The sequence below is a fragment of the Sphaerodactylus townsendi genome, linkage group LG15, assembly GCF_021028975.2.
Source record: "Sphaerodactylus townsendi isolate TG3544 linkage group LG15, MPM_Stown_v2.3, whole genome shotgun sequence".
Classification (NCBI taxonomy): Eukaryota; Metazoa; Chordata; class Lepidosauria; order Squamata; family Sphaerodactylidae; genus Sphaerodactylus; species Sphaerodactylus townsendi.
Genome location: NC_059439.1, coordinates 2,015,692 through 2,040,016, shown reverse-complemented (window position 1 = coordinate 2,040,016; position 24,325 = coordinate 2,015,692). Strand labels below are relative to the sequence as shown.

Here is a 24,325-nt window from a genome sequence, read left to right as displayed (position 1 = left end):
ATGCAGGTAATAAGCCACAAGGCCATTGCATGCTAGCACTTCTTCTGCCCAAATGACAGGCACGAGGACCACAGGAGGGCACCTCTGGCCACATCTGTGCTTTGCACAACAGTAGGGACAAGTTCTTAGCCCAGGAGGTCTTACTCAACTGGTTCTGATGATCTCACAGCCACTCACATCTGTTGGGATAAGTGCTCCTGGTAGTTGGAGATTATCCCTATTCATAGTTAGCAGAGCGGCACGGGTGGCTAGAACACAGCAGAAGCCCTTACCTCAGGTCCGTGCGTGCGCGTGATGGATCCCAATGTGCAGCAAGCTTACACAAAAGAAAATCGGAGTCAGTTGTAGTTTCTAATCTAATAAAAAGAGTATTTATTAGTGAACTCCATTCCGGATAGAAAGGTAGGTAGATAGAGTCACTATGCTATCCTAATCTAGCTGGATGGAGACGGATGCGCGGAGCATCCATCCTCTCTCTAGGCATGATAGGAATAAGAAGAATGGAGAAGGGGTCGAGGAAGAAGCCGGAAGGAAGGAAGTCCCTGAGAGTATCAGCCTAACATCAAAGGGATAGAACCAGCATGATAGAGTAAAGGTGTCAAATCCCTAGGTCCCTATCAAGCCACTCTAGTAAAAAAAAAAACCCTCTGTAGGTTGAGGCAGGAAACAGCGTAACATAGTAAAGTCCTTCACTTCCAACAACATCCAGGTTTTGGGTTGAAATCTGCTGCACTTCCTGTAGATCAGTGGGGGCCTACAGAGCGTTGGCCGTGCAGGTCAGAGATGCACACTTTACAAATCAGCTCCCCTACAGCTTGTTTCAGCTGACGGCAGCCTCCAGCTGGGACCTGCGGATCCTCCGAAATTAAAGCTTATCTCTGGATTGCAGAGAAAATGGATGCTTTGAAGGGTGAACTGTACGACAGTGTATCCCACTCAGGTCCCTGTCCCACCCCCAACCTGGATCTGGCAGCCCTAACCTCAAGCATCCCTTTGCCAGTGGCTGGTGAGGGGACTTGAACAGCTGAGTGAACAGACCTGAGACGTAACCTCCCCACACACACACACACACACGCACACCAACCCAAACAACAGCCACACACAGAAGTCTTTCAGTAGGGCTAAAGTAACTCTTCAAAGCCTGGCCAGGGCCTTAGAGATGATCCATGTCACTTAGATTTGGGGTCAGGGGCCTCCAGAGGTGGGATCCAGCAGGTTCTCACCAGTTCCCGAGAGTGGGTTACCTAATTATCTGTGTGTGCTTTGAGGAGGGTTTCACTAGTTGATCCGGCTTTTTCCGTTAGAAATTCCATTAGGGTCCAAAAAAAATCAGCATCAAGTCCCTGGTTGTTTCCTATGTGGCTGGTTAGCGGCGGTGAAAGCGGGATAATTCTCCCCTGTTGGGCTGTTTTAAAAAACATGTTTCAGAAAAGATGGTAAAGTTCCTTTGTTTAAGGAAAGTCTCCTTCTTTTTGAGTTCTAGAAACAAAATTATTTGAAAGTATTAGAGTATCTGACAGGCAGATCAATTAGAGGAGAAGTGTAGTTGTTTCTTGTTGGCAGTAGGCGATAGGACTAGCTATAATGAGTTTGAATTATGGACAGAAAGATACCAGCTGGAAAATTGGAACTTTTTTTTTTTACAGTAAGAGTTTTTTACAGTAACCAGAGGAAATTATTAATGCTTACGCCACCAGAATGCCCACCCCGCCCTCATCAAAAGGTGCCCCACCCGGTCCCATTGGCGTTACGCCACTGTTTGAATCACACCACCATGGGAACCTGTTACTAAAATTTTTGGATCCCATCACTGGGCGCCTCTGTTTACTGTTTTTTTTCCCCTCTAGGGCGCAGATATCAAACTCACGGCCCTCCAGATGTTATGGACTACAGTTCCCATCAACCCCTGCCAGCATGATGCAGTAGTCCATAACATCTGGAGGGCCGCGAGTTTGACACCTATGCCCTAGGGTTATTTCAGCCTCTCCATCTGCCCGGCTGCTGGGAGTCAGCAGGGTAGTCCCAAGCCAACACCAACGCCCATGGCTGGCTTTCTTCCTGCAGGTATTGTGGGTGTTTCTCTGGGGAAATGGGACCTGTGCTGGTTACAGAAAAGAATAAGTTGCATGGCTAAATCTCTGCACTCCCAAACTGGAGACGATACCACACAACAATGGCAAAGGGTTCAGTTCCATCCCTCCCCACAAAATACATTAGCAAGCTTTCCCAAGCTCTGCATGCTGACGTCAATTAGGGAACACAGGCCTGGATATAATATGGATCATCAGGCATGCATCTCCTAAAGGGGCTCAAAGGGTCCCCAGCCGTGGGATTCAGCCGGTTCGCACCACTTTGGCGGAACCGCTTGTTAAAATGGTGCTTGTAATCAACCAGTTGTTAATTTATTTGAATCCTACCACCGGGACCGGTTGTTAAATTATTTAAATCCCATCCCTGCTCCTCGCCCCCAGCCCTCCAGTATTGCACTGAAAGGCTCACCTTGTGATCGTTTCATTGTTAATTAGGCAGGGGTTTTTTTAAGTACCCTGTTTCCCCGAAAATAAGACATCCCCTGAGAATAAGACATAGTAGAGGTTTTGCTGAAGTGCGAAATATAAGGCATCACCCCAAAGTAAAGGCAGTATGCAAAGTTTTTGTTTGGAAATGCACCAACAAACAGAACACCAGAGCAGCGGAAAAATAAGACATCCCCTGAAAATAAGACATAGCGCATCTTTGGGAGCAAAAAATTTATTTATTTGTTTGTTTGTTTGTTCGATTTATAGGCCGCCTCAACCCCCAAAGGGCTCGACACCGGTGAGCTCACAAATATCAGCTGTTCACAATGACAGCAAAATAAATACAAATGCAAAATATAACTGAACCCCATTAAAATCTAATAGCAGCAATTACTTTAAACGAATAGAAATTAAAACAACAAAAGTTGTTAAAAACAGGCACCCGATCCAAACTTTATTATAAGACACTGTCTTATTTTCGGGGAAACGCGGTACCTCTCGTCACCAGAAGTTCAACACAGGAAGCGGAATTTTTTAAAAAAACATTTTTAAAAAGGCCTTGTTTGCGTTCCTTCTCATTAAATAATTGTCCACATTTACAGGAGAGAATGGGGGAGTGTAAATCCAACTTGTCTTCTTCAAAAAGGGTCTCTGGTTTATTGTCGAAGGCTTTCACGGCCTTCTTCTTCAAAAAGCGTCTTTGGTTTATTGTCGAAGGCTTTCCGGCCGAATCACTTTAGGGGTGCTGTGGTGGAGTTTCGGCGGGCTGTATGGCCGATGTTCTGGCAGCATTCTCTCCTGACCTTTCGCCTGCATCTGTGGCTGGCATCTTCTGAAGATCCTCTGAAGATGCCAGCCACAGATGCAGAATGGAAAGAATCACTAACTAGAAATACAGCCCAGAAACCACACAGCACCCAAGGTCTTTGGTTTCTTGGACAGGTGGGTTCACTGAATTGTTCCTTCCAAGACTCTTGATGGGGTTCTGGCTTGGACTTGATTCTGAGTTTGCAGTAGTTCTGAGTTGCCGAAAACCCTGCCAACACAACTCCTTGGCACTATTTTAGGGTGTTCTTAGAGGCTGTTGTGGGAAGAATGGCAGGTGTGGTTGTTGGAGTTTTATGGGTTCTGAGGTTGGGCCAACAATATCTGCCTCCCAGTTTCTGAACTGAGATAAACTTTGACCTGAAAGCTCTTCAGTGTAAGCTGAGCTGCAAATGTTTGAGATAACCCAACTCCCTGGAGCTTGGGCCTTGGCAATCCTAATTATAACTCAGATCGTTTGGCGCAGGTTATGCTGCAATTTGGGGCCGACGGCAGGCCAGCTGAGAAGGGGGCAGTGAAGACTTGGTAGGAAAAATTGATTTAGGGAAAAGACCCCGTCAGCTTCATTGCTGGTGGAACACAGCAAACTCGCAAGAGAGTGGATTGCTACCGACGCAAATGGAAGTAAACTACAAACCGTGCAAATGTCGTGGACAGCAGGGGCCACCTGTAAGTTGTTCAGATTGACACTGTTCACAGTTGTTTTGGCTGCCTAGCATTACTGCTCTGCCACGTTCCAGCAGCACAGCAGCGACTGCTTTGTGGCCATTATAGTCAGTCAGTCTTTATTCGGTCATTGACCAGCATATCCAAACAAAACACACCTTGCATAAGACAAACATTGGTCATTTCCCCACTTACCATGACCACCCTTTGCTGCCCAATACTCTCAGCGCGCATCATTTCTGGATTAGGCTCCTGGGCTCCCCCGCGACCAGCTGGCAGGGGGGTCATCAAAGCGCCGTTTTGAGGAAGCCAGGAATGGCCAGCGTGCTGAGAGTAGCGAGTGAAAAGCAGCGTCAGGCGACTCGCGTTGTACCCTGTAGTGGGGAGTGCCGGGGGACCCTGCGCTACTTGGCGACAGTGGCGCCAGCAGATGGTAAGTGGGAAAACGACCATTATTAGCCACTAGTACCTACTGTGGATTTTTAGGTGCTGTATTCTGATAGCCATGTAGAGGAACTTTGCCACTAGGTGTGAGATATTACAAACTTTGTCTGCAAGCAGAAAATTAAGTAACAAATCAGTAGGGCAATTAGAATTGCAGGGAAGACCAAAATGTGGACTTAAGAGTTCTTTAGCACGTTAAAAATGCCCCGTTGTTGGCATTGGGAATGTCCCCGATTCAATGGGGAGTTCCTCACAACACCCAGCACTGCAGCGTGTCCACCACGCAGTTGCTCTGGCGCCACCCTGTAGCAGCGGCTTTGCTACAGGACTATCCAGAACAGCAAAGGTCAGTGGTGGGATCCAAAAATTTTAGTAACAGGTTCCCATGGTGGTGGGATTCAAACAGTGGCATAGCGCCAATGGGGCTGGGCGGAGCACGACGGGGGCGTGGCCAGGCATTCCGGGGGCGGGGCATTAATAATTTCTCTCTTACTGTAAAAAACTCTTACTGTAAAAAAAAGTTCCTAATTTCCAGCTGGTATCGCTGCGGCAGCTGCGCTCCCAAGTACAGCATGGGGCATTTTTACTGTGCGATATCAGCCTTAGGAGAGGCAATATGAGACGTTTTCTAACCTCTTTGTACATTTGACGCTACAGTAAAATATGCAACTTTTGACTCCACCTCATTTGCAATGCATGGGCACAAACTCGCCTCCATAGGCTAATGCTGAAACCGTCCTTTGAGTAAGACTGACGGAAATGTGTTAAAGGGAGCCTGTTGTTATATGTGCCAGCAGGTGGTAGCATTTCCTTGGGGTACAGCCCACAGAAAGCCAAATGAGAGAAATCTAGGCTACGTTCCCCAGTTTGAGATATAGGCCTTTTACACACGCGCAGCTTTCCACAGATTTTAAGAACATAAGAACAAGCCAGCTGGATCAGACCAGAGTCCATCTAGTCCAGCTCTCTGCTACTCACAGTGGCCCACCAGGTGCCTTTGGGAGCTCACATGCAGGATGTGAAAGCAAGGGCCTTCTGCGGCTGTTACTCCCGAGCACCTGGTCTGCTAAGGCATTTGCAATCTCAGATCAAAGAGGATCAAGACTGGTAGCCATAGATCGACTTCTCCTCCATAAATCTGTCCAAGCCCCTTTTAAAGCTATCCAGGTGAGTGGCCATCACCACCTCCTGTGGCAGCATATTCCAAACACCAATCACACGTTGCGTGAAGAAGTGTTTCCTTCTATCAGTCCTAATTCTTCCCCCCAGCATTTTCAATGGATGCCCCCTGGTTCTAGTATTGTGAGAAAGAGAGAAAAATTTCTCTCTGTCAACATTTTCTACCCCATGCATAATTTTATAGACTTCAATCATATCCCCCCTCAGCCGCCTCCTCTCCAAACTAAAGAGTCCCAAACGTTGCAGCCTCTCCTCATAAGGAAGGTGCTCCAGTCCCTCAATCATCCCCGTTGCCCTTCTCTGCACTTTCTCTATTTCTTCAATATCCTTTTTGAGATGTGAAAAATATCCTTTTTGAGATTTTCCCGGGGGTCAAACCTTTGTGTAAGAAATGTTTTCTGTTAAATCATTCAGCACATTTCCATCCCCCCTGTCATTTATCCCTTTGTCTTTTCAGTTGCATTTATTCTACACACCACAGCTAAAAACATATTATTCCTAACAGTGGTGGGCTGCCATCTCTGCCGCAGAGGAACAACCCTCCCCTTCAGCCATTTCCTCCTCCCTCTTGCCCTCCATTTTCTAAAGGAATTAAAAAAAAATTAAAATTTGGATTTGGATTCCCCCCTTCTCTCATGTGGAGCTGACAATCTCCTTGCCCTTCCCCCCCCCCCCCCCCAACAAACACCCTGTGAGATGTGTGGGGCTGAGAGAGCTCCGAGAAGCTGTGACTAGCCCAAGGTCACCCAGCTGGCGTGTGTGGGAGTGCACAGGCTAATCTGAATTCCCCAGATAAGCCTCCACAGCTCAAGCGGCAGAGCAGGGAATCAAACCCGGTTCCTTCAGAATTCACCTGCTCTTAACCACTACGCCACTGCTGCTCCCTAAAGCACACTTGCTCGCCAGTAGCAGATGATGGTGCCATCAGTACGATTGTGAAATAAACTATGAAATTTCAAAACACGTCGTGCTTCTCGTGGGAACATTCACGTGACCTGAGATGCGTAGGAGAAAGCACGAGAAGGGACTGATCCTGGCAATATCACACATGTTAAGTAGCAAACTGATGTCAAGCCAGTTTATTAGGCATCTGTTAATGCTGAACCAAAATTTGAGAAGATACATTTCTTATTCTGTAATCAATTTCCATTGTGTCTCGTCTGGGTCAGCGGCTGTGACTTGGCACTAAAAATACACCCAGCAATTTGAAAACCTGGACCATTTTCAGTTTACGACATCAGAAAATATGGACAATAACAGTCACATTATCTGCTCAGTGGCCAAGACTTCAGATGTCATCTTGGTCAAGCCTACCCCCTTGAGTTTGCATAGTAACTAACAGAGAGCAGTGCCGCAGGGGACGCCGACCTACCTCTCCCCAATATGTTTTCCTTGTAATGTCTGGTGACAAAACTTGTGACACATCATTGTCACCCGTGCATTTCTCCAGCCGTGCTCCGGTTCATTGGTGCAGTTTTCAGGACGCTTGAAGGTACAGAATATGACGACAACACATTGCACATTTCTTTTGCTAAACACTGCAAGGGAGGCGTGTCTGACAGAAGTGGGCTGAGGGCGGCCACCCACACTTTCTTTGCAATATTGACTTGAGACCTTTCTAAAAAGTCTACAAGGTCAGAGTCTGAAGAAGAACTGGAAGGTGGCAAATGCAGGAAATTCTTACGGGGTTTCCCAGCAATTAGTCACAAGACTAGTTTCAGTTCCCCTTTCAGGACTCACAAATGCACCAGTCCCAGGACAGGCATGAAGGGACTGTTACTCTCTGCTACCTAATAGGTACCTGCCAGTGGTGGGATTCAGCCAGTTCGCACCGCTTCGGCAGAACCGGTTGTTAAAATGGTGCTTGTGAACAAACTGTTAAATTTGGGTGCTGTGTGGTTTCCGGGCTGTATAGCCGTGTTCTAGCAGCATTCTCTCCTGACGTTTCGCCTGCATCTGTGGCTGGCATCTTCAGAGGATCCTCCGAAGATGCCAGGAGAGAATGCTGCTAGAACACGGCCATACAGCCCGGAAACCACACAGCACCCAAGTGATTCCGGCCGTGAAAGCCTTCAACAATAAACTGTTAAATTATTTGAATCCGGAAAAGGCATTGCTGTGGATAGAGAAATTGGTGAAAAATAAAGTGGAATTAAGAAATGATCTGTTATTTATGGGAATCATTGATGATGAAAAAATAGATATACAATATAGAAATATGTATAAAACGTTGATTAGAGCAATACATGCAGTGATAGCGTTTGGATGGAAAGATAAGGAAAAAATGGACGATTCAGAAATGGTTGGAATATATATGGGAACAAGTGACATTAGACATTTTTGAAATATTATCAAAGAATAAAACATGGCAAGAAAAACAGAATGAAATAATGAAGATATGGATAAGTTATGAGAATTGGATGAAGGAGACGGGAGTCAAAGAAGACATATGGATAAGAAGACAACAACGAATGAACTTACTGCTGTTTGGTTAAAGAAAAGTAAAACATAATAATAGGGGAGGGTGGGAGGAAAAAAGGGAAAATGTATTGTTTGGAAATTATATCAGAAAGATGTAAATAGAACGATTATTTCAAACTATGCAATAAAAAATATTTTTAAAAAATTATTTGAATCCGACCCCCCTCTTAAGCTACCCTATTCCATGATGCCAGCTCAGGAAAGAGATGCATTTTCCTGACGACAGCTGAGTTTGAGATCTTTAAAACACATGCAGCAAATTGGCGGCTGCTATGCAGTTCTTATATTAAGAGCTGATCATTTCAAAAGGCGCTCTATATTTGCTAAAGGGACAACCCCTTCCGTTTCATATTCTCCTGCTTTTGGAGCCAAAAGGAACTGAAGAAGATCTGTAGCTAAATAAGGGAACACTCTCAGTGCAAGCTGACGGTCATGTGTTTACTCCAATTTAAAGGATCGTGGGTAGCAGAAGCAGGAAAGATGTGCTTCTTTTTATAGTAGACAGTGCTACTGATGGCACCCAAGTTCAGAGGCGGGGGCTCATAATGTTAAATGTGTGAGTTTGTACACCCTTGCCCAACTGAATACGACCCAACATGAACCAAGGTCAGGCCAATCTAATAATCAGTTTGACAACATCTCTGTTTCTCCTCCCACTGGCCAAGCCAGGTCAGGTCAAAGTGTTACCTGCTGCCCAAAGGTAACTTTAATAGTGATTTCAACCCTAACCCTAACCCTAACCCAACAGAGTTTCGTTCAGTAAGAAGTGAATCCAGCAGCTCGGTCAGCTCCAGGCAAGGCGCCTGGCAAAAGGCACCCTCAACACAGAAAAGTACAGACTTCTTATAGTAAACTAGCGAGCCAACCACGCATTGCTGTGGCTTAGTCTGGTGAAGTGGAAAAGAAAGAAAAGGGGAAGCAAACGGTTCGAACATGTGTCATTGCACAATGCTTGCAAGGGAGGGGAGGGGCAAGGGACCCCTCACTCCCCATCCTACCCCATCCCTCCCTAACGTTCCCCTTCCTCTGCTAGGGTGGGTGGGCGATGTCCAGGTGGCGGACCCTGTCTCTTTCACTCCCTTCCCTTGCAGGCGATTTACCTAGCTGAAAACATGCTGGGAGGCATGAGTGACGTTGTGTTCAAATTTCAGAGCGTTTGGTCCAGCAAACCCCCGGACCCTCCCTCACCTTCCCCTTCCTCCGCTAGGGTGGGTGGGCCATGTCCAGATGGTGGACCCGATCCCTTTCACTCTAGATGGCAGCGGTTTTCAAGGAAGGCATGGTTGTTTCCCTTGTATGAGAGGGTGTTGCTTTGACGGCCAGCAGTTGGCGCTGTTGCGGAACAGAACTGTGGTTCCAACTGTCACAGGTGTGGCATGTACACAATAACTGGCACAGTTGTGACATGTACACAACAGGAGGTGTGGAAACAGTATGGAAACCTGGCCGCACGCGAATGCGACGTTGTGTGAAAATTTCAAAGCAATCGGTCCAGTAGTTTGGGAGATTACCTGTCAGCAGAAAAATGCACTGATAGATTTTTATATATATAGATTTTCGAGGTTACATCATAGATTGAATTATACAAGGACAATACAGGGCCGTCTGGGGCCATTGAGATCCATTCTTCCGAGACATCCAGGTCTTATCTTTGGTGAGGAAACACTTCCAGATAGTTGTCCTGGGGGGGTGTGACAATTACTTGGGGCTATGTCAAAATGCAGAAGGGGTTTTCCTGATTCATTGACTGTCTGCGTCCTGTTCCTCCGGGTCCCCACTTAGCATAATCTCTAATCTTTCTGTTTCAGCCACCTTGTGACTTAGGGATGCATTTTGCAGCAGGAAGGAAAACGTTACAGAAAATCAAAATAAAACCTAAATTCTAATAACATTATATGTCTCTCAAAACTATATTAAAAACAAAAGAGTTATTATCTGTCCCTCTGGTGACAAAAGAGGCTTTCCCAGAAGTCTTCAGGGAATATTTCCTGAAGTCTTTCTAGCACCTTCAGTTATTCAAATCTGTATTCCCTGATAAGTGTCACCTGTCTTGTTGGCAGGGGGGGAGGGGAGCATATGTGACTTGACCTCCTTATTGTGCCCAGCAAGGCCTAACATTTACATTTGTAAAGCTGCGGTGAATGAAACTGGTCAGGAGATGATTCTTCCCCAACACACACACAGGTGTACTCTGCAGGAGTAGAAAACATTTTAAAAGCCAAGGTAAATGTTTTTCTCAGTTCAAACCGCCAAAGGAAAATGCATTTCTCCACATTTCCTGGAAAATCCATCAATGGAATCATTAAAGGCTTTTGCAAGTTTAAAGTATCAATTCACCAAATAAACTGTTTGCTGCGTCTGTGTGATTTTTAAAATCTCTTTCTTTATTGGTTGTGGTGGGTTTTCCGGGCTGTGTGGCCGTGGTCTGGTAGATCTTGCATGCAGGTGAAACGTTAGGATCAAGATCCACCAGACCACAACCACACAGCCTGGAAAACCCACCACAACCAGTTGAATCCATCCGTGAAAGCCTTCGACAATACATTTCTTTATTATCTGACATCCTTTCAAACAAACTCCACTCCATACTAATTAATTCTGCTGCATCTCTGCTTTGGGATCATGGTTTCCAAAGCAGAATTACTTCCCCACCAAAGAGGCTGCCTGTTGAATCTCTGTATGAGTTTCCTTATGCTGTTGTGGTTTCCACTTACTGAGGAGCGCTCCTATTTCTTTATTTTAATCTCACAGCACAGTTGTGTGAGCTTGGGAGTTACTTATGTAATGAGGTTCTGGATTGTTTCCCTTTTGAAGGATACATCTCGATCAAGTACCGGGGTGACAGATTCAGGGTCCTGATTCCAGCTTTCCAACACTGAGTTGTTACCAGCAAGTCTTAATTACCACAATGAATTTATTTTATTTTATTTTAATGTTTTGCTGCTTAGCTGCCTGCTTCTGAGCTGGCCTTGTTTTCCTCTTCCTTTGTCATCTTCAGAAGCCGCTGTCGGACGGGACTGAGTCGTCTATCTGCAGCACAGTTGACTACAAACCTCCTGACCCCGAGGAGGAAGAAGTCATGGCTGAGGAGACGGAAGAGAACGATGAACCAGAGGAATGTTTTACCGAAGGTTAGTTGACTGGACAGCAAACACTCCCCTTGCATGCCACCCCTCCCTCCCCTTCCGCTCCTTCCCTCGGCTAGGGTGGGTGGGCCATGTCCAGATGCCATCCCCCTCCCTCCCCTTCCCTTGCATGCCACCCCTCCCACTCCCTCCCTCCACTAGGGTGGGCGGGCCATGTCCAGATTCCAGCCCCCTCCCTCCCTCCCTCTCCCTTGCATGCCACCCCTCCCCCTCCCCTTCCCTTGCATGCCACCCCTCCCACTCCCTCCCTCCACTAGGGTGGGTGGGCCATGTCCAGATGCCAGGCCCCCTCCCTTCCCCTCCCTTGTATGCCTCCCCTCCCCTTGCATGCCACCCCTCCCCCTCCCTCCCCTTTCTTGCATGCCACCTCTCCCTTCCCTCCTCCCCTCCACTAGGGTGGGTGGGCCATGTCCAGATGTTGGCCCCCTCCCTTGCATGCCACCCCTCCCTCTCCCTTCCCTTGCATGTCACCCCTCCCTCCCTCCTCTTCTCTCCCCTCCCTGCTGCCTCACCCCGCAGGGGTGACATGTACACAACAGGAGGTGTGGAACCTCTTCTCTCCCCTCCCTGCTGCCTCACCCCGCAGGGCGGCCTTGAGTAAGTTGCATCTCTCCAGACCTCCCAGAACCTATTTTTGCTGTCAAGACTCAGCCCCAGAGCACATGCAGAAGCACCGTGCCTCCTTACGTGCCACTTGCGCGCCCTTCCCAGTCTGGAGCGATGTGGCTTCCAGGCCAAGGTAGCGGGAATTCCAAGGAGTGTTGAAGTGCAGCTGTGTAGCTCCCGCCGGCCTGTCTCTCTCCCCACTGCAGCCTGCGTTCGGCGGTGCCCTTGCCTCTACGTGGACGTCAAAACGGAAAAGGGGGCAAAGTGGTGGAACCTCCGGAAGGCGTGTTTCAAGATCGTGGAGCACAAGTGGTTCGAGACCTTCATCATCTTCATGATCCTCATGAGCAGCGGGGCCCTAGTAGGTGCTTCTTCTTGGAAACGTTTTTTTTTCAGGGAGAAAGGCAATTAGTTCAAATTGCTCTGCTGCAGTGGGTCTAGGCTGGGCTACCAATCCCCAGGCGGGCCCTGCAAGCAGAGGTGGGATCCAGCAGAAGATCTAATTATTGGTGTGTGCCGAGAGCGGGTTACTAATTGGGTCTGCTTTTCCGTTAGAAATTCCATTAGGTCCAAAAATCATAAAGTCCTGTTGTTTCCTATGTGGCTGGTTAGCGAAGGTAGAAAACGGGATCATTCTCCCTGTTGTTGGGCTGTTTTAAAAACATGTTTGAGAAATATGGTAAAGTTCCTTGTTTAAGGAAAGTCTCCTTCTGTTGAGTTCTAGAAACAAAATTAAGTATTTGAAAGTATTAAGTATTTGACAGGCAGTCAATTAGAGGAGAAGTAGTTGTTTCTGTTGGCAGTAGACGATAGGACTTGCTAGAATGAGTTTAAATTATGGGCAGAAAGATACCAGCTGGAAATTAGGAACTTTTTTTTTTACAGTAAGAGTTTTTTGCAGTAACAGAGAAATTATTAATGCCCCGCCCCTGGAATGCCCGGCTACGCCCCCTTCGTGCCCCGCCCAGCCCCATTGGCGCTACGCCACTGTCTGAATCCCACCACCATGGGAACCCGCTACTAAAATTTTTCGATCCCACCACTGGCCCTGGAGGTCTTCCAGAATTACAATTGATCTTCACACCACAGAGATCAGTTCTCCTGAAAAAATGGCTGTGTTGAGGTTGGAAGTGTATGATGTTATACCCCGGCTGAGCTCCCCATCCAACTCAGGGTCCCCCCCCCCCCCAGTTCCTCAGATATTTCCCAGCCTGGAATTGACAACCCTACATGGGAATGCCAGACCAACACCAGAAGTGGGGGATCCCATCCCTTTGGGCCTTTCCTCCGGCTCCATTAACCTGACTTGCAGGGGTCTTACCAGCTACAAATTGAGGTCTAGGCCTCGTCATTGTTGGCCTGTTGATGTCACTTCCAGAAGTGATGTCATCACATGCCCAACAATGCGGAAGACCCCATGGGTATTGGGGCAAAACTCTGTGGTAGAGGCAGCTTCTACAATAGAGTTTTGGCCAAATACCAGAACTTCTCCCACCATCATTGGTGATGGGTTGATGTCATTTCCTGGACTGATGGTCAATGTGTTACAAACAATAAGGCCTAGCCCACAATTTGTGGCTGCTAAGACCCCACCGCTCCCCCGCTGGTTGCCAAGGGAGTATACATGGCAACCCTAGACTGACCGCAAACCATAACAAATGTCTCCCATAATAGCTGCTAGGAAACAGAAAGGAAAGGGGACAGAGGAGGGATCCAGCAGGTTCTCACAGGTTCCCGAGAGTAGGTTACTAATTATTTGTTTGTGCCGAGAGGGGGTTATTAATTGGTGGTTTTGCCACGTGATTTTTGCCTTAGTTACGCCCCTCCTCTCAGCAGTAGCGTGCAGAACTTGAAGCAGTCTAGCAGGAGGTGCACTGGCGTGCGTGGCAGCCTGCGCCTGCGTGCATTCGTTTCCCGCCCAAGGACCGGCGCAGCAGCTGCGTCCTTGCCACAGCCCTGCCCAGAAATGCCCCACCCCCGGAATGGCCGGCCTCGCCCCCGTTGTGCCCTGCCCAGCCCCATTGGTGCTGCGCCACAGTTTGAATCCCACCACCAGGGGAACCTGTTACTAAAATATTTGGATCCCGCCACTGAAAGGGGATCCCTGTAGACTCAGCAGTGCTTGTGCTGGAGAGCTTGGTGATAGTTCATATCCTGGGACCTTGGAATACTTGTTTTTTCATTGCTGGTCATAGAATCACAGAGTTGGAAGAGACCAGACGGGCCATCCAGTCCAGCCCCCTGCCCTGCAGGAACAGACAGTCAAAGCACTCTGGACATATGATCTACCAGCCTCTGTTTAAAAACTTCCAAAGAAGGAGACTCCACCGCACTCCGAGGCAGTGCATTCCACTGTCCAACAGCCCTGACAGTCAGAAAGTTCTTCCCTGTGTTTAGGTGGAATCTCTTTTTCTCAAAGTGTCAATCCATTCCTCCTTGTCCTAGTATACAGAGCAGCAGAAAACAAGCTTGCTCCCTCTTCAAGATGACATCCCTTCACATACTGAAACATGACTATCATGTGACCCCTTAACCTTTTCTTCTCCAGGCTAAACATACCCATCAAGCATAATGTAGCAAAATGTGAAGTGATGCACATAGGGGCAAAAAATCCAAACTTCACATACACGCTACAGGGGTCAGTGCTATCAGTCACAGACCAGGAAAGGGATTTGGGCATCTTAGTTGAAAGTTTCATGGGAATGCATGGCAGCTGTGAAAAAGGCATGGCAGCTGTGAAAAAGGCAAACTCTATGCTGGGGATAATTAGGAAAGGAGTTGATAATAAAACTGCAAAGATTGTCATGCCCTTATATAAAGCAGTGGTGCGACCGCACTTGGAGTCCTGTGTCCAGTTCTGGTCGCCACATCTCAAAAAGGATATCGAAGAGATAGAAAAAGTGCAGAGAAGGGCAACGAGGATGATTGAGGGACTAGAGCACCTTCCTTATAAGGAGAGGCTGCAGCGTTTGGGACTCTTTAGTTTGGAGAGGAGGCGTCTGAGGGGGGATATGATTGAAGTCTATAAAATTATGCATGGGGTAGAAAATGTTGACAGAGAGAAATTTTTTTTTCTCTTTCTCAATACTAGAACCAGGGGGCATCCATTGAAAATGCTGGGGGGAAGAATTAGGACTAATAAAAGGAAACACTTCTTCACGCAACGTGTGATTGGTGTTTGGAATATGCTGCCACAGGAGGTGGTGATGGCCACTAACCTGGATAGCTTTAAAGGGGGCTTGGACAGATTTATGGAGGAGAAGTCGATTTATGGCTACCAATCTTGATCCTCTTTGATCTGAGATTGCAAATGCCTTAACAGACCAGGTGCTCGGGAGCAGCAGCAGCAGCAGAAGGCCATTGCTTTCACCTCCTGCATGTGAGCTCCCAAAGGCACCTGGTGGGCCACTGCGAGTAGCAGAGAGCTGGACTAGATGGACTCTGGTCTGATCCAGCTGGTTTATTCTTATGTTCTTATGTTCTAACGTGCCACAGGATCAAAGCGTTTAAATAATTATTTATTACTGTACCACGTACTTGATGACTTTCAAAAGCAACAATTAAGGTCCTATCCCTAAGGGATTTCCCATTTAAATGTTGTCTGTGGGAAAGGAGTCAATGTGATTGGGAGGGAGAAGGAAGCAAGAGATGGAATCAGGCTGTTGATTGGCTGTGGTGGGTTTTCCGAGGGGCTGTGTGGCCGTGGTCTGATGGATCTTGTTCCTGGCGTTTCGCCTCCATCTGTGGCTGGCATCTTCAGAGGTGTGTCACAGAGGGAAGTCTGTTTCACACTGTGTCTAGTGAGAAGGGAAAGTTTAGTGGGGTATATATTGTCCATGTCCCTGGGTGGGGAACCAATCAGTAAGTATTTGGGTGGAACTTGCTATGCACAGGTGTGGTTGATAGTATAGCATTGCAGGTGGGGTTTTTCAGTCCAGGGAGTGATTCACATTTGCATGCCCTGTAGCAGCAGCAGTATCGGTGAATGCAAATCCTATGTTTGTGTGGAGTCCATTGTTCATGAACTTAGCATGGCCTTGGGGCTTGCTTTTGGTGTTTTTAAGTACTGGTAGCCAAGCTTTGTTAATTCTCAGAGTCTCTTCTTTCCTGTTGAAGTTGTCTGGTGTTAATTGACTATCAAGAGCAACAGAGCTCAATTAGCAGAGCAAAAAGCCCTTCCTCAGCTCATGCCTTCTCCCTACATCCAAAATAAATAATGTAGAATAGATAAACAGTTTGCTTGCCCTGCTGAGTGCCTGCCTGCCTGCCTGCACCCCAACCCAGACGGGAGCTCAGTGGAGAAGAGGAGTTCTGGAGAAAAGAGACTTCGGGGCTAACTGAGGACTCTGGACCCCTTGCCTGCACGTGACTGCTGTTATTAAAAACTGGCCTTTTTTGTTCTTGTTTATTCGTATGGATCTCTCTCTGTCATGTCTAGTTTTAGACTCTGCTTTTCTCCCTGGTGAGACCCCAAGCCACTTCAATATCATATAGATAAGCAGACATGCAGGGCTGGCCCAAACTGACTTGTCTGGCAACAGCCTCACACTGAAAGCCAAAGAGTTAAGAGCCCTTTGGTTCTTGTACCTGGGCCCGTGTCCAAGGGCTCATGCTTTCAGCTACACCCAGTGGTGGGATCCAAAAATTGTAGTAACAGGTTCCCATGGTGGTGGGATTCAAACTGAGGCTTAGCGCCAATGGGGCTGGGCGGGGCACGACGGGGTTGTGACCAGGCATTCTGGGGGCGTGGCATTCCTGGGCGGGGCTGTGGCAAGGACGCAGCCGCTGCGCCGGTCCTTGGGCGGGAAACGAATGCACGCAGGCGCAGGCTGCCACGCACGCCAGTGCACCTCCTGCTAGACTGCTTCAAGTTCTGCGTGCTACTGCTGAGGGGAGGGGCGTAACTAAGGCAAAAATCACGGGGCAAAATCACCAATGAGTAACCCCCTCTCGGCACACACAAATAATTAGTAACCGACTCTCGGGAACCTGTGAGAACCTGCTGGATCCCACCTCTGGCTACACCCAAGCTGTAGAGAGTACCTCAGACCAGAAGACCAGCCCTCAGCAGAGATGATAAATGTCTAGTCAAATGTTCCTCCTTCCATCCCTTTTCTGCTTTCAGGCTTTTGAAGATATCTACATTGGACAGCGGCCGACAATACGCACCATTCTGGAGTACGCCGACAAGGTCTTCAGCTACATCTTTGTGTTTGAGATGCTCCTGAAATGGGTGGCCTACGGGTTCAAGGTCTACTTCACCAATGCCTGGTGCTGGTTAGACTTCCTCATTGTTGATGTAAGTCGTGTTGTGTTGTGCAGAGCCAGGTTAAAAGGATTTCCCCAATTTCTATAAGTAACCTATAAGCAAGACTGTCTCCCCCCCCCCCCCAATTATCTCCTTTTTCTTATAATGGGGTGTTGGCAACTATAAAGCTGCTGAACATAAATACACGCAGGCCTTTTTGCTTTCTGCCCTTTTCCCTGTTGCTAACCGGGGCCCCTTCCGCACACGCAAAATAATGCGTTTTCAAACCACTTTCACAACTGTTTGCAAGTGGGTGTTGCCATTCCGTACAGCTTCACAGAGCACTGAAAGCAGTTTGAAAGTGCATTGTTCTGCATGTGCGGAAGGAGCCCAGATTTGTAGCAACCCTGAGGAATGCCCCTTGTTCTCCCTTCTACATGGGAATGTGAGAGATTGTGAACTAAGTTGTTTTCGAGGTCTTACCCGTGTTTCCCTGAATATAAGACAGTGTCTTATATTAATTTTTGCTCCCAAAGATGCGCTGTGTCTTATTTTCAGGGGATGTCTTATTTTCCTGTGTTCTGTTCATCGGGCATGCTTCCAAACAAACACTTTGCTACGTCTTACTTTTGGGGGATGCCTTATATTTCGCACTTCGGCAAAACCTCTCTACGTCTTATTTTCCGGGGATGTCTTATATTTGGGGAAACGGTATTATCCCCGCTGGCACCTTGAGTCTGCCCTTTTTCTGATACAAAGCAAGAACAGGGCAAAAATGTTTAGGCTCTTTGTCTAGAAAATAGGGCAGCCGAGAACACTACTGATAAGGTGAGGCTGGGCCTTAGTTCTCAAGACGTCAAAGGGTGAACTACTGACATCTTCCAATAAGGGCATCAGTTTGCCCCAAATGTTTTGGGTAAGGGGATGATGTCCACCCTTTTTGAATGATTGATTGATGATGATTGCGCTTTGGGGTGTCTTCTTTTAATGCTATTCTGATGTAACCTATAAAAATAAGAGACTGCAGCCATTTTGGTGTGGCTCCTCTGATACTAGCTTGCCCGTTGGTTGGCCTGAATAAAACTTTTCTTTGATTTTATTCATTGTCGGCTTGAGCTTTTGGGGCTTAATTTTCTTAGACTCGTTACCCCACAGTAACACAGGGAAGCACCTGATAGCCTTATGGTTTTCATTCTACATCCATCTCAAACCCTGATCCCAAATTTTGAGTTGGTTAAATGAAAAACCTGTTCTTTTGAGGGCATGGCTAATGACTCAGACCAGAATCTGGGAAGCAAGGGGATGGGTCAAGATGAGTCGACGGCCTTCATGGAAAAATGCGGGGAGACGCAGCCCTTTTCCTTGCTTCTTGGTCTGATTTGCCACTAAGTGCTCTGGTTTCTTTCGCCAGGTATCTCTGATCAGCTTGACTGCCAATTGGATGGGCTATTCTGAGCTGGGAGCGATCAAATCCCTTAGGACGCTCCGCGCACTGAGACCTCTCCGGGCCTTATCCAGATTTGAAGGCATGAGGGTAGGTTTGGCAAGATTTACTCGGGGTTTTCTTCTGAGCAGTGCGAATTTTAAGAAGCCAGGACCTTGGCCTCTTCCACGTGGGCCAATAAACCCAGGCTGGGGATGGGGAAAAAACCTTTACTGGGAGGGGGGGCTTTACATGGCTCCCACCCCTAAAGCGAGGCTGCCCAGTGTAAACTCCTCCAAAACGGGTTTTTTTAGAATCGCACTATCCATGATTCTTTGATTTTAATGCGGGTTGCAGCCACTCGTGAGCGAACAGCTGCCCAGGAAGGAGCAGCAGTGGCGTAGTGGCTAAGAGCAGGTGCACTGTGATCTGGAGGAACCGGGTGGGTGACCTTGGGCTAGTCACAGCTTTCTGGAGCTCTCTCAGCCTCACAGGGTGTTTGTTGTGAGGGGGGAAGGGCAAGGAGATTGTAAGCCCCTTTGAGTCTCCTGCAGGAGAGAAAGGGGGGATATAAATCCAAACTCCTCCTCCTCCTCCTCCTCCTCCTCCTCCTTCTTCTTCTTCTTCTTCTTCTTCCTCCTCCTCCTCCTCTTCTTCTTCTTCTTCTTCTTCTTCTTCTTCTTCTTCTTCTTCTTCTTCTCCTCCTCCTCCTCCTCCTCCTTCTTCTTCTTCTTCTTCTTCTTCGTCTACAAAATTCAGTTTCAGACCCGAACTATTCAATTCTGAATCATCTCTTTTCTGGGCACCACCAGGTGGTCGTGAATGCCCTTCTGGGGGCCATCCCATCTATCATGAACGTCCTCTTGGTCTGCTTGATCTTCTGGCTCATCTTCAGCATCATGGGGGTCAACCTCTTTGCAGGGAAGTATTACAGATGCATCAATACCACCACCGACGAGCTCTTTGACATCAGCGTCGTGAACAACATGAGCGACTGTTTTGCCCTCAACTACACCAATCAGATTCGCTGGGTCAACGTGAAAGTCAATTTTGATAACGTGGGCTTTGGCTACCTCTCTCTTCTGCAGGTGGTAAGTATGCCTGCTTCCCTCCCATCCATAGGAGCATCCCCCGCCCATACGCTTAAAGTCCTCATCTGCAGACATTCCGCCTAGAAAGTCTGAAACAGGGGTCTGCAACCTGCGGCTCTCCAGATGTTCATGAACTACAATTCCCATCAGCCCCTGCCAGCATGGGGCCCAGTTGCTGCCAAGCTTGCTGCCATTTATAGGCTAAGCATAGTGTCAAACTCAGGCCCTCCAGATGTTCATGGACTACAATTCCCAGCAGCCCCTGCTTGCATAGCCAATTGGCCAGGCTGGCAGGGGCTGATGGGAATTTTAGTTCATGAACATCTGGAGAGCCGCAGGTTGCAGACCCCTGGTCTGAAACAAAGTAGTTGTCCCCTCTTCTGTTCCCATGTGGACCTCCCTTTGGAATGTGCACGTGCACACACCCTCACCAACAGTGATGCAGTATGTACCACATCACAAAACCCGATAAAAAGTGATGCAGATTCTTTGGGGCAAGCTAAGTACCACACGTTAATACCACGGGAGTCATTCAAAGGAGGCATTCTCCCCTTGGCAGGGGTGGCGGGAAGCCTTTTTAAGGAGGGATCTTGACACTTATGGGGTGAATCTTCTGCATTTAATATTCTTTTGACAAGAAAATCTCACCTTGGAGATAAGGATCTCCTGAAATGCTTCCTTTGGGCTCTTGTGTGTCTCTTTCTTTCTTTCTTTCTTTCTTTCTTTCTTTCTTTCTTTCTTTCTTTCTTTCTTTCTTTCTTTCTTTCTTTCTTTCTTTCTTTCTTTCTTTCTTTCTTTCTTTCTTTCTTTCTTTCTTTCTTTCTTTCTCTCTCTCTCTCTCTCCCTCCCTCTCTCTCTCTCTCCATCATATACATATGTTGTTCATATTTCTGCTTCATTTTTATATAAAGCACAGGGTAGGAATTCTGCTCCTCTATAATTTATCTCCACAGAGGTGTCCTCTCATTACAGGTACTTTTAGGCCAATTAACCATGGCTGCCTCTGCCCCCACCCTTGCCCTGCTCTGGGGCAAAAGTCGTGCTAGAAGTACTCTTATTTTCCATGGGGAAAGCAAGAAGCTATCAGAGTCCCGCTCAGTTACTTGTCACCCATGTGCTTTTATAGCTTCGGCAACTAACCACCTAGTCCAGGGCTCTGCAACCTGTGGCTCTCCAGATGTTCATGGACTACAATTCCCATCAGCCCCTGCCAGCATGGCCAATTGGCCATGAACATCTGGAGAGCCACAGGTTGCAGACCCCTGACCTAGTCCCTTTCGCAACTTCAGCTACTAAACACCTAACCCTGTTGACAGTTTGCTGCTGCCTCCTGACGGGAGCTTGGGATCCACACTGGTGATGTCAGAATTATGTCATTCGGTTTGCAGGCATTTGACTGTAAGCTGTGCCCAGCTTCGCACTCCTAGACTTCCCGTTCGTCCGCCCCCGCCTCCCCCCCCCCATTCCACAACTCCATAGTCCTGGGCAACCAGATAATGAAACCACTGTGTAAGCCACCTAGCTAGACGTAAACATTTTAACGGTCCTTACTTTTTCCCACCAGGTGCAGGGGGCAGGAGGGGAGGGGCGGGGCTGGTTCAAGGTATATCTCCCTTTGGTTTTCTTGCGTTCCTCAGGTCTATGAAGGAGTATGGTGCATCGCCTTGCGTAAACCTTCAGTAAAGACTACCGGTAGCAATATTGGAGTCTGATTAATGTCTACCGACAGGCAACCTTACAGTAGTACTGGAAAGGCAAAAGGAAGCATGAGACAAAAAAATTTGCCCCGACATGCCCCAGTTGCCTGGTGTGGCAGCTGTCCCTTGAATAACAGGCCTTAGCTTGGCCTCAGCCCAGTGGTGGGATTCAAATAATTTAACCACTGGTTGTTTACAAGCACCATTTTAACAACTGGTTCTGCCAAAGTGGTGCGAACCGGCTGAATCCCACCAGTGCCTCAGCCCCAAAGGAACTGGGTTGGGAAAAAGCTGTCTAGTTAAATCAGGGAAAGGGACAGCATTCAATTGTACCCTCTGTGGGCATCCCCTTTGGATAGGCTGACCAGATGTCCCGCTTTTGGCGGGACAGTCCCGCCTTAAAACAATTTGTCCCGCGTCCCGCGGGTTTTTTCAAGTGTCCCGATTTTTGGAAGGCTGCCGCACTGCCTTCTGGGGTGCAAGGCAGTGCGGCAGCCTCCCGCGCACGCAGCCGCAGAAGCAGGGCCCTCTGGGGCGCTCCCATTTCCCGCCCTGTCACAGGGCGGGAAACGGGAGCACCCCAGAAGGCAGTGCGCTCCTGCGGCCACGCGCGCATGCCCGCCACCCGCCCGTCCCGGTTTACAAAGGTGACCATCTGGTCACCTTACCTTTGGAGATAAGTTCTCGATCCAAAGTCAGCACCGGTGGTTGGCTCTTTCCCCAGCCCAACTCGCCCTTCCGGTTTTATTCCTCAAAATATTTTTGCCTGGCTGGTGTGCAGGAAGTTTCCGATACCTTCATGCATTTTCTGCGTGTGTTTGTGGACTCAGCGCTCCTTCCTGGACTCCGGCCCACCCGCAAATGAATCTGTTCTTCTGCATTCCTCTTTGCAGGCCACCTTCAAAGGCTGGATGGACATCATGTATGCTGCCGTTGACTCTCGTGAGGTAATTTGGACAGGTCGACCGCCATGTCCTACTTTACACATCTCTGTTTGGGGGAGGGGGTTAACTGCCAGTGTGACCTCTATCTGTGGGTTCTGTGGGGCAGAACCTGGAATGAGTTTGCAACAACCAATTTTAAAAACAAAATGGTTTACTTTCTTAACACATAACATCAACATTTAACATCACACTTCAAGGTCCTGTTCAGGTTGCATTTTCAAGTCCTTATATTTACGGTCTACTGATACTGCCAAGTCCAATTCTTCTTTGCAAGTGGGTTGGCTCCTGAAGACTCCAAGGGCTTGATGAACAGGATTCAACATGATGAAGGTTTCCAGGAGAACTCTCACCCATTACAAACATAAAAAAACCCTGAAACAATACACTCCAACATTTACAACATAGCAAAAACAAACAACTACCTTCCCAGTAGTTCCCAACAACATTGCAGTTACCTTAACAAGGTGTTAAGGGCTTATACAATCAAGGTCCGAGTCTGGTAGCCTCGTCTCCTCCAAACTACATGAACTCTGCAGCCTCTTGCTGCTTTGAGTCTCCACCCCTTTCTGGGTCAACCATTCTGAGCATGGGGGTTATACCAGCAGGGCTGGTTGTTGTCCAAGTACGGTGCCCCCACCCTCCCTGGCCCCACATTACTATCCCCTTGACTTGGATCCAACTATGAGCAGAGCAGCTGAGCCCGATGGGTGAACTGACGCTTTACTCAATGTTAACTGGAGAATCAGCCCAGGTTGTGAGAGAGGACATATTCTCAGCCTTTTGTCTGAATTCCCAGGTGGAGGAACAGCCGCAGTATGAAGTAAACCTCTACATGTACATCTATTTTGTCATCTTCATCATCTTTGGTGCATTCTTCACCCTCAACCTGTTTATCGGTGTCATTATCGACAATTTCAACCAGCAGAAGAAAAAGATAAGTGTCTCTTGGCTGCCACTATGGGAATCACCGCCCGCCCCGCCCCCCCCGCTGAGAGCAGAGGGGAGGGCATCTTCCTCAAGCATGGATTGCCTGGGAGCATAAGGGGCAGAGCAAGGCCTAGCCACGCAATGCAAGACGGAAGGGTGAACATGTGCAGCGTAGTCAGTGGTGGCATCCAGAAGTGGGATCCAGCAGGTTCTCACAGGTTCCCGAGAGTAGGTTACTCATTATTGGTGTGTGCCGAGAGGGGGTTACTAATTGGGGATTTTGCCACGTGTTTTTGCCTTCGTTACGTACTCTCCTCTCAGCAGTAGCGCGCAGAACTTGAAGCAGTCTAGCAGGAGGTGCACCGGCGTGCGTGGCAGCCTGTGCCTGCGTGAATTCGGTTCCCACCCAAGGACCGGAACAGCGGCTGCTTCCTTGCTGCAACCCCGCCCAGGAATGCCCCGCCCCGGAATGCCCGGCCACGCCCCCGTCGTGCCCCGCCCAGCCACATTGGCGCTATGCCACAGTTTGAATCCCACCACCAGAAAACCTGTTACTAAAAATTTTGGATCCCACCACTGGTTCTGGGTGTGTTGTGCTTGGAGCTGAAATATATTGGGTGAGGATGGTGGATGGAATCACCGCCCGCCCGCTCGCCTGCCCGCTGAGAGCTGAGGGGAGGGCATTTTCCCCGCGCATGGATTGCCTGGGAGCATAAGGGGCAGAGCAAGGCCTAGCCACGCAATGCAAGACGGAAGGGTGAACATGTGCAGCGTAGTCAGTGGTGGGATCCAAACATTTTAATAACAGGCTCCGATGGTGGTGGGATTCAAACAGTGGTGTTACCACGGTGTAACGGGTTAAGAAATTAAGCCCCAAAAGCTCAAGCCGACAAGGAATAAAATCAAAGAAGTATTTTATTCAGGCCAACAGATGGGCAAGCTTGAGTTAGAGAAGCCACACTAAAATGGCTTCGGTCTTTTACTTTTATAGGATAAAAGGCAGGTGGCAACAAAATGGCAGAAAAGAATACACCCAAAGTGCCCTCATCATCAATCAATCATTTAGAAAGGAGGAGATTTTCCCTTTCCCCAAAACATTTGGGGCAGGCTAAAGCCCTTATTGGAAGAT

General features: G+C 48.1%; 1 protein-coding gene across 1 annotated transcript in view; it reads left to right on the top strand.

The window, feature by feature from the left end:
• SCN4A (sodium voltage-gated channel alpha subunit 4) overlaps window positions 1-24,325 on the top strand; it is a 118,649-nt gene that overhangs the window by 85,454 nt on the left and 8,870 nt on the right. Inside the window, exons 19-25 of the mRNA XM_048517496.1 lie at window positions 11,113-11,245; window positions 12,073-12,227; window positions 16,992-17,165; window positions 18,526-18,648; window positions 19,350-19,628; window positions 22,219-22,272; window positions 23,066-23,203. Of these exons, the coding sequence (XP_048373453.1) occupies window positions 11,113-11,245; window positions 12,073-12,227; window positions 16,992-17,165; window positions 18,526-18,648; window positions 19,350-19,628; window positions 22,219-22,272; window positions 23,066-23,203 (1,056 nt within the window). The remainder of the gene's footprint in view (window positions 1-11,112; window positions 11,246-12,072; window positions 12,228-16,991; window positions 17,166-18,525; window positions 18,649-19,349; window positions 19,629-22,218; window positions 22,273-23,065; window positions 23,204-24,325) is intronic.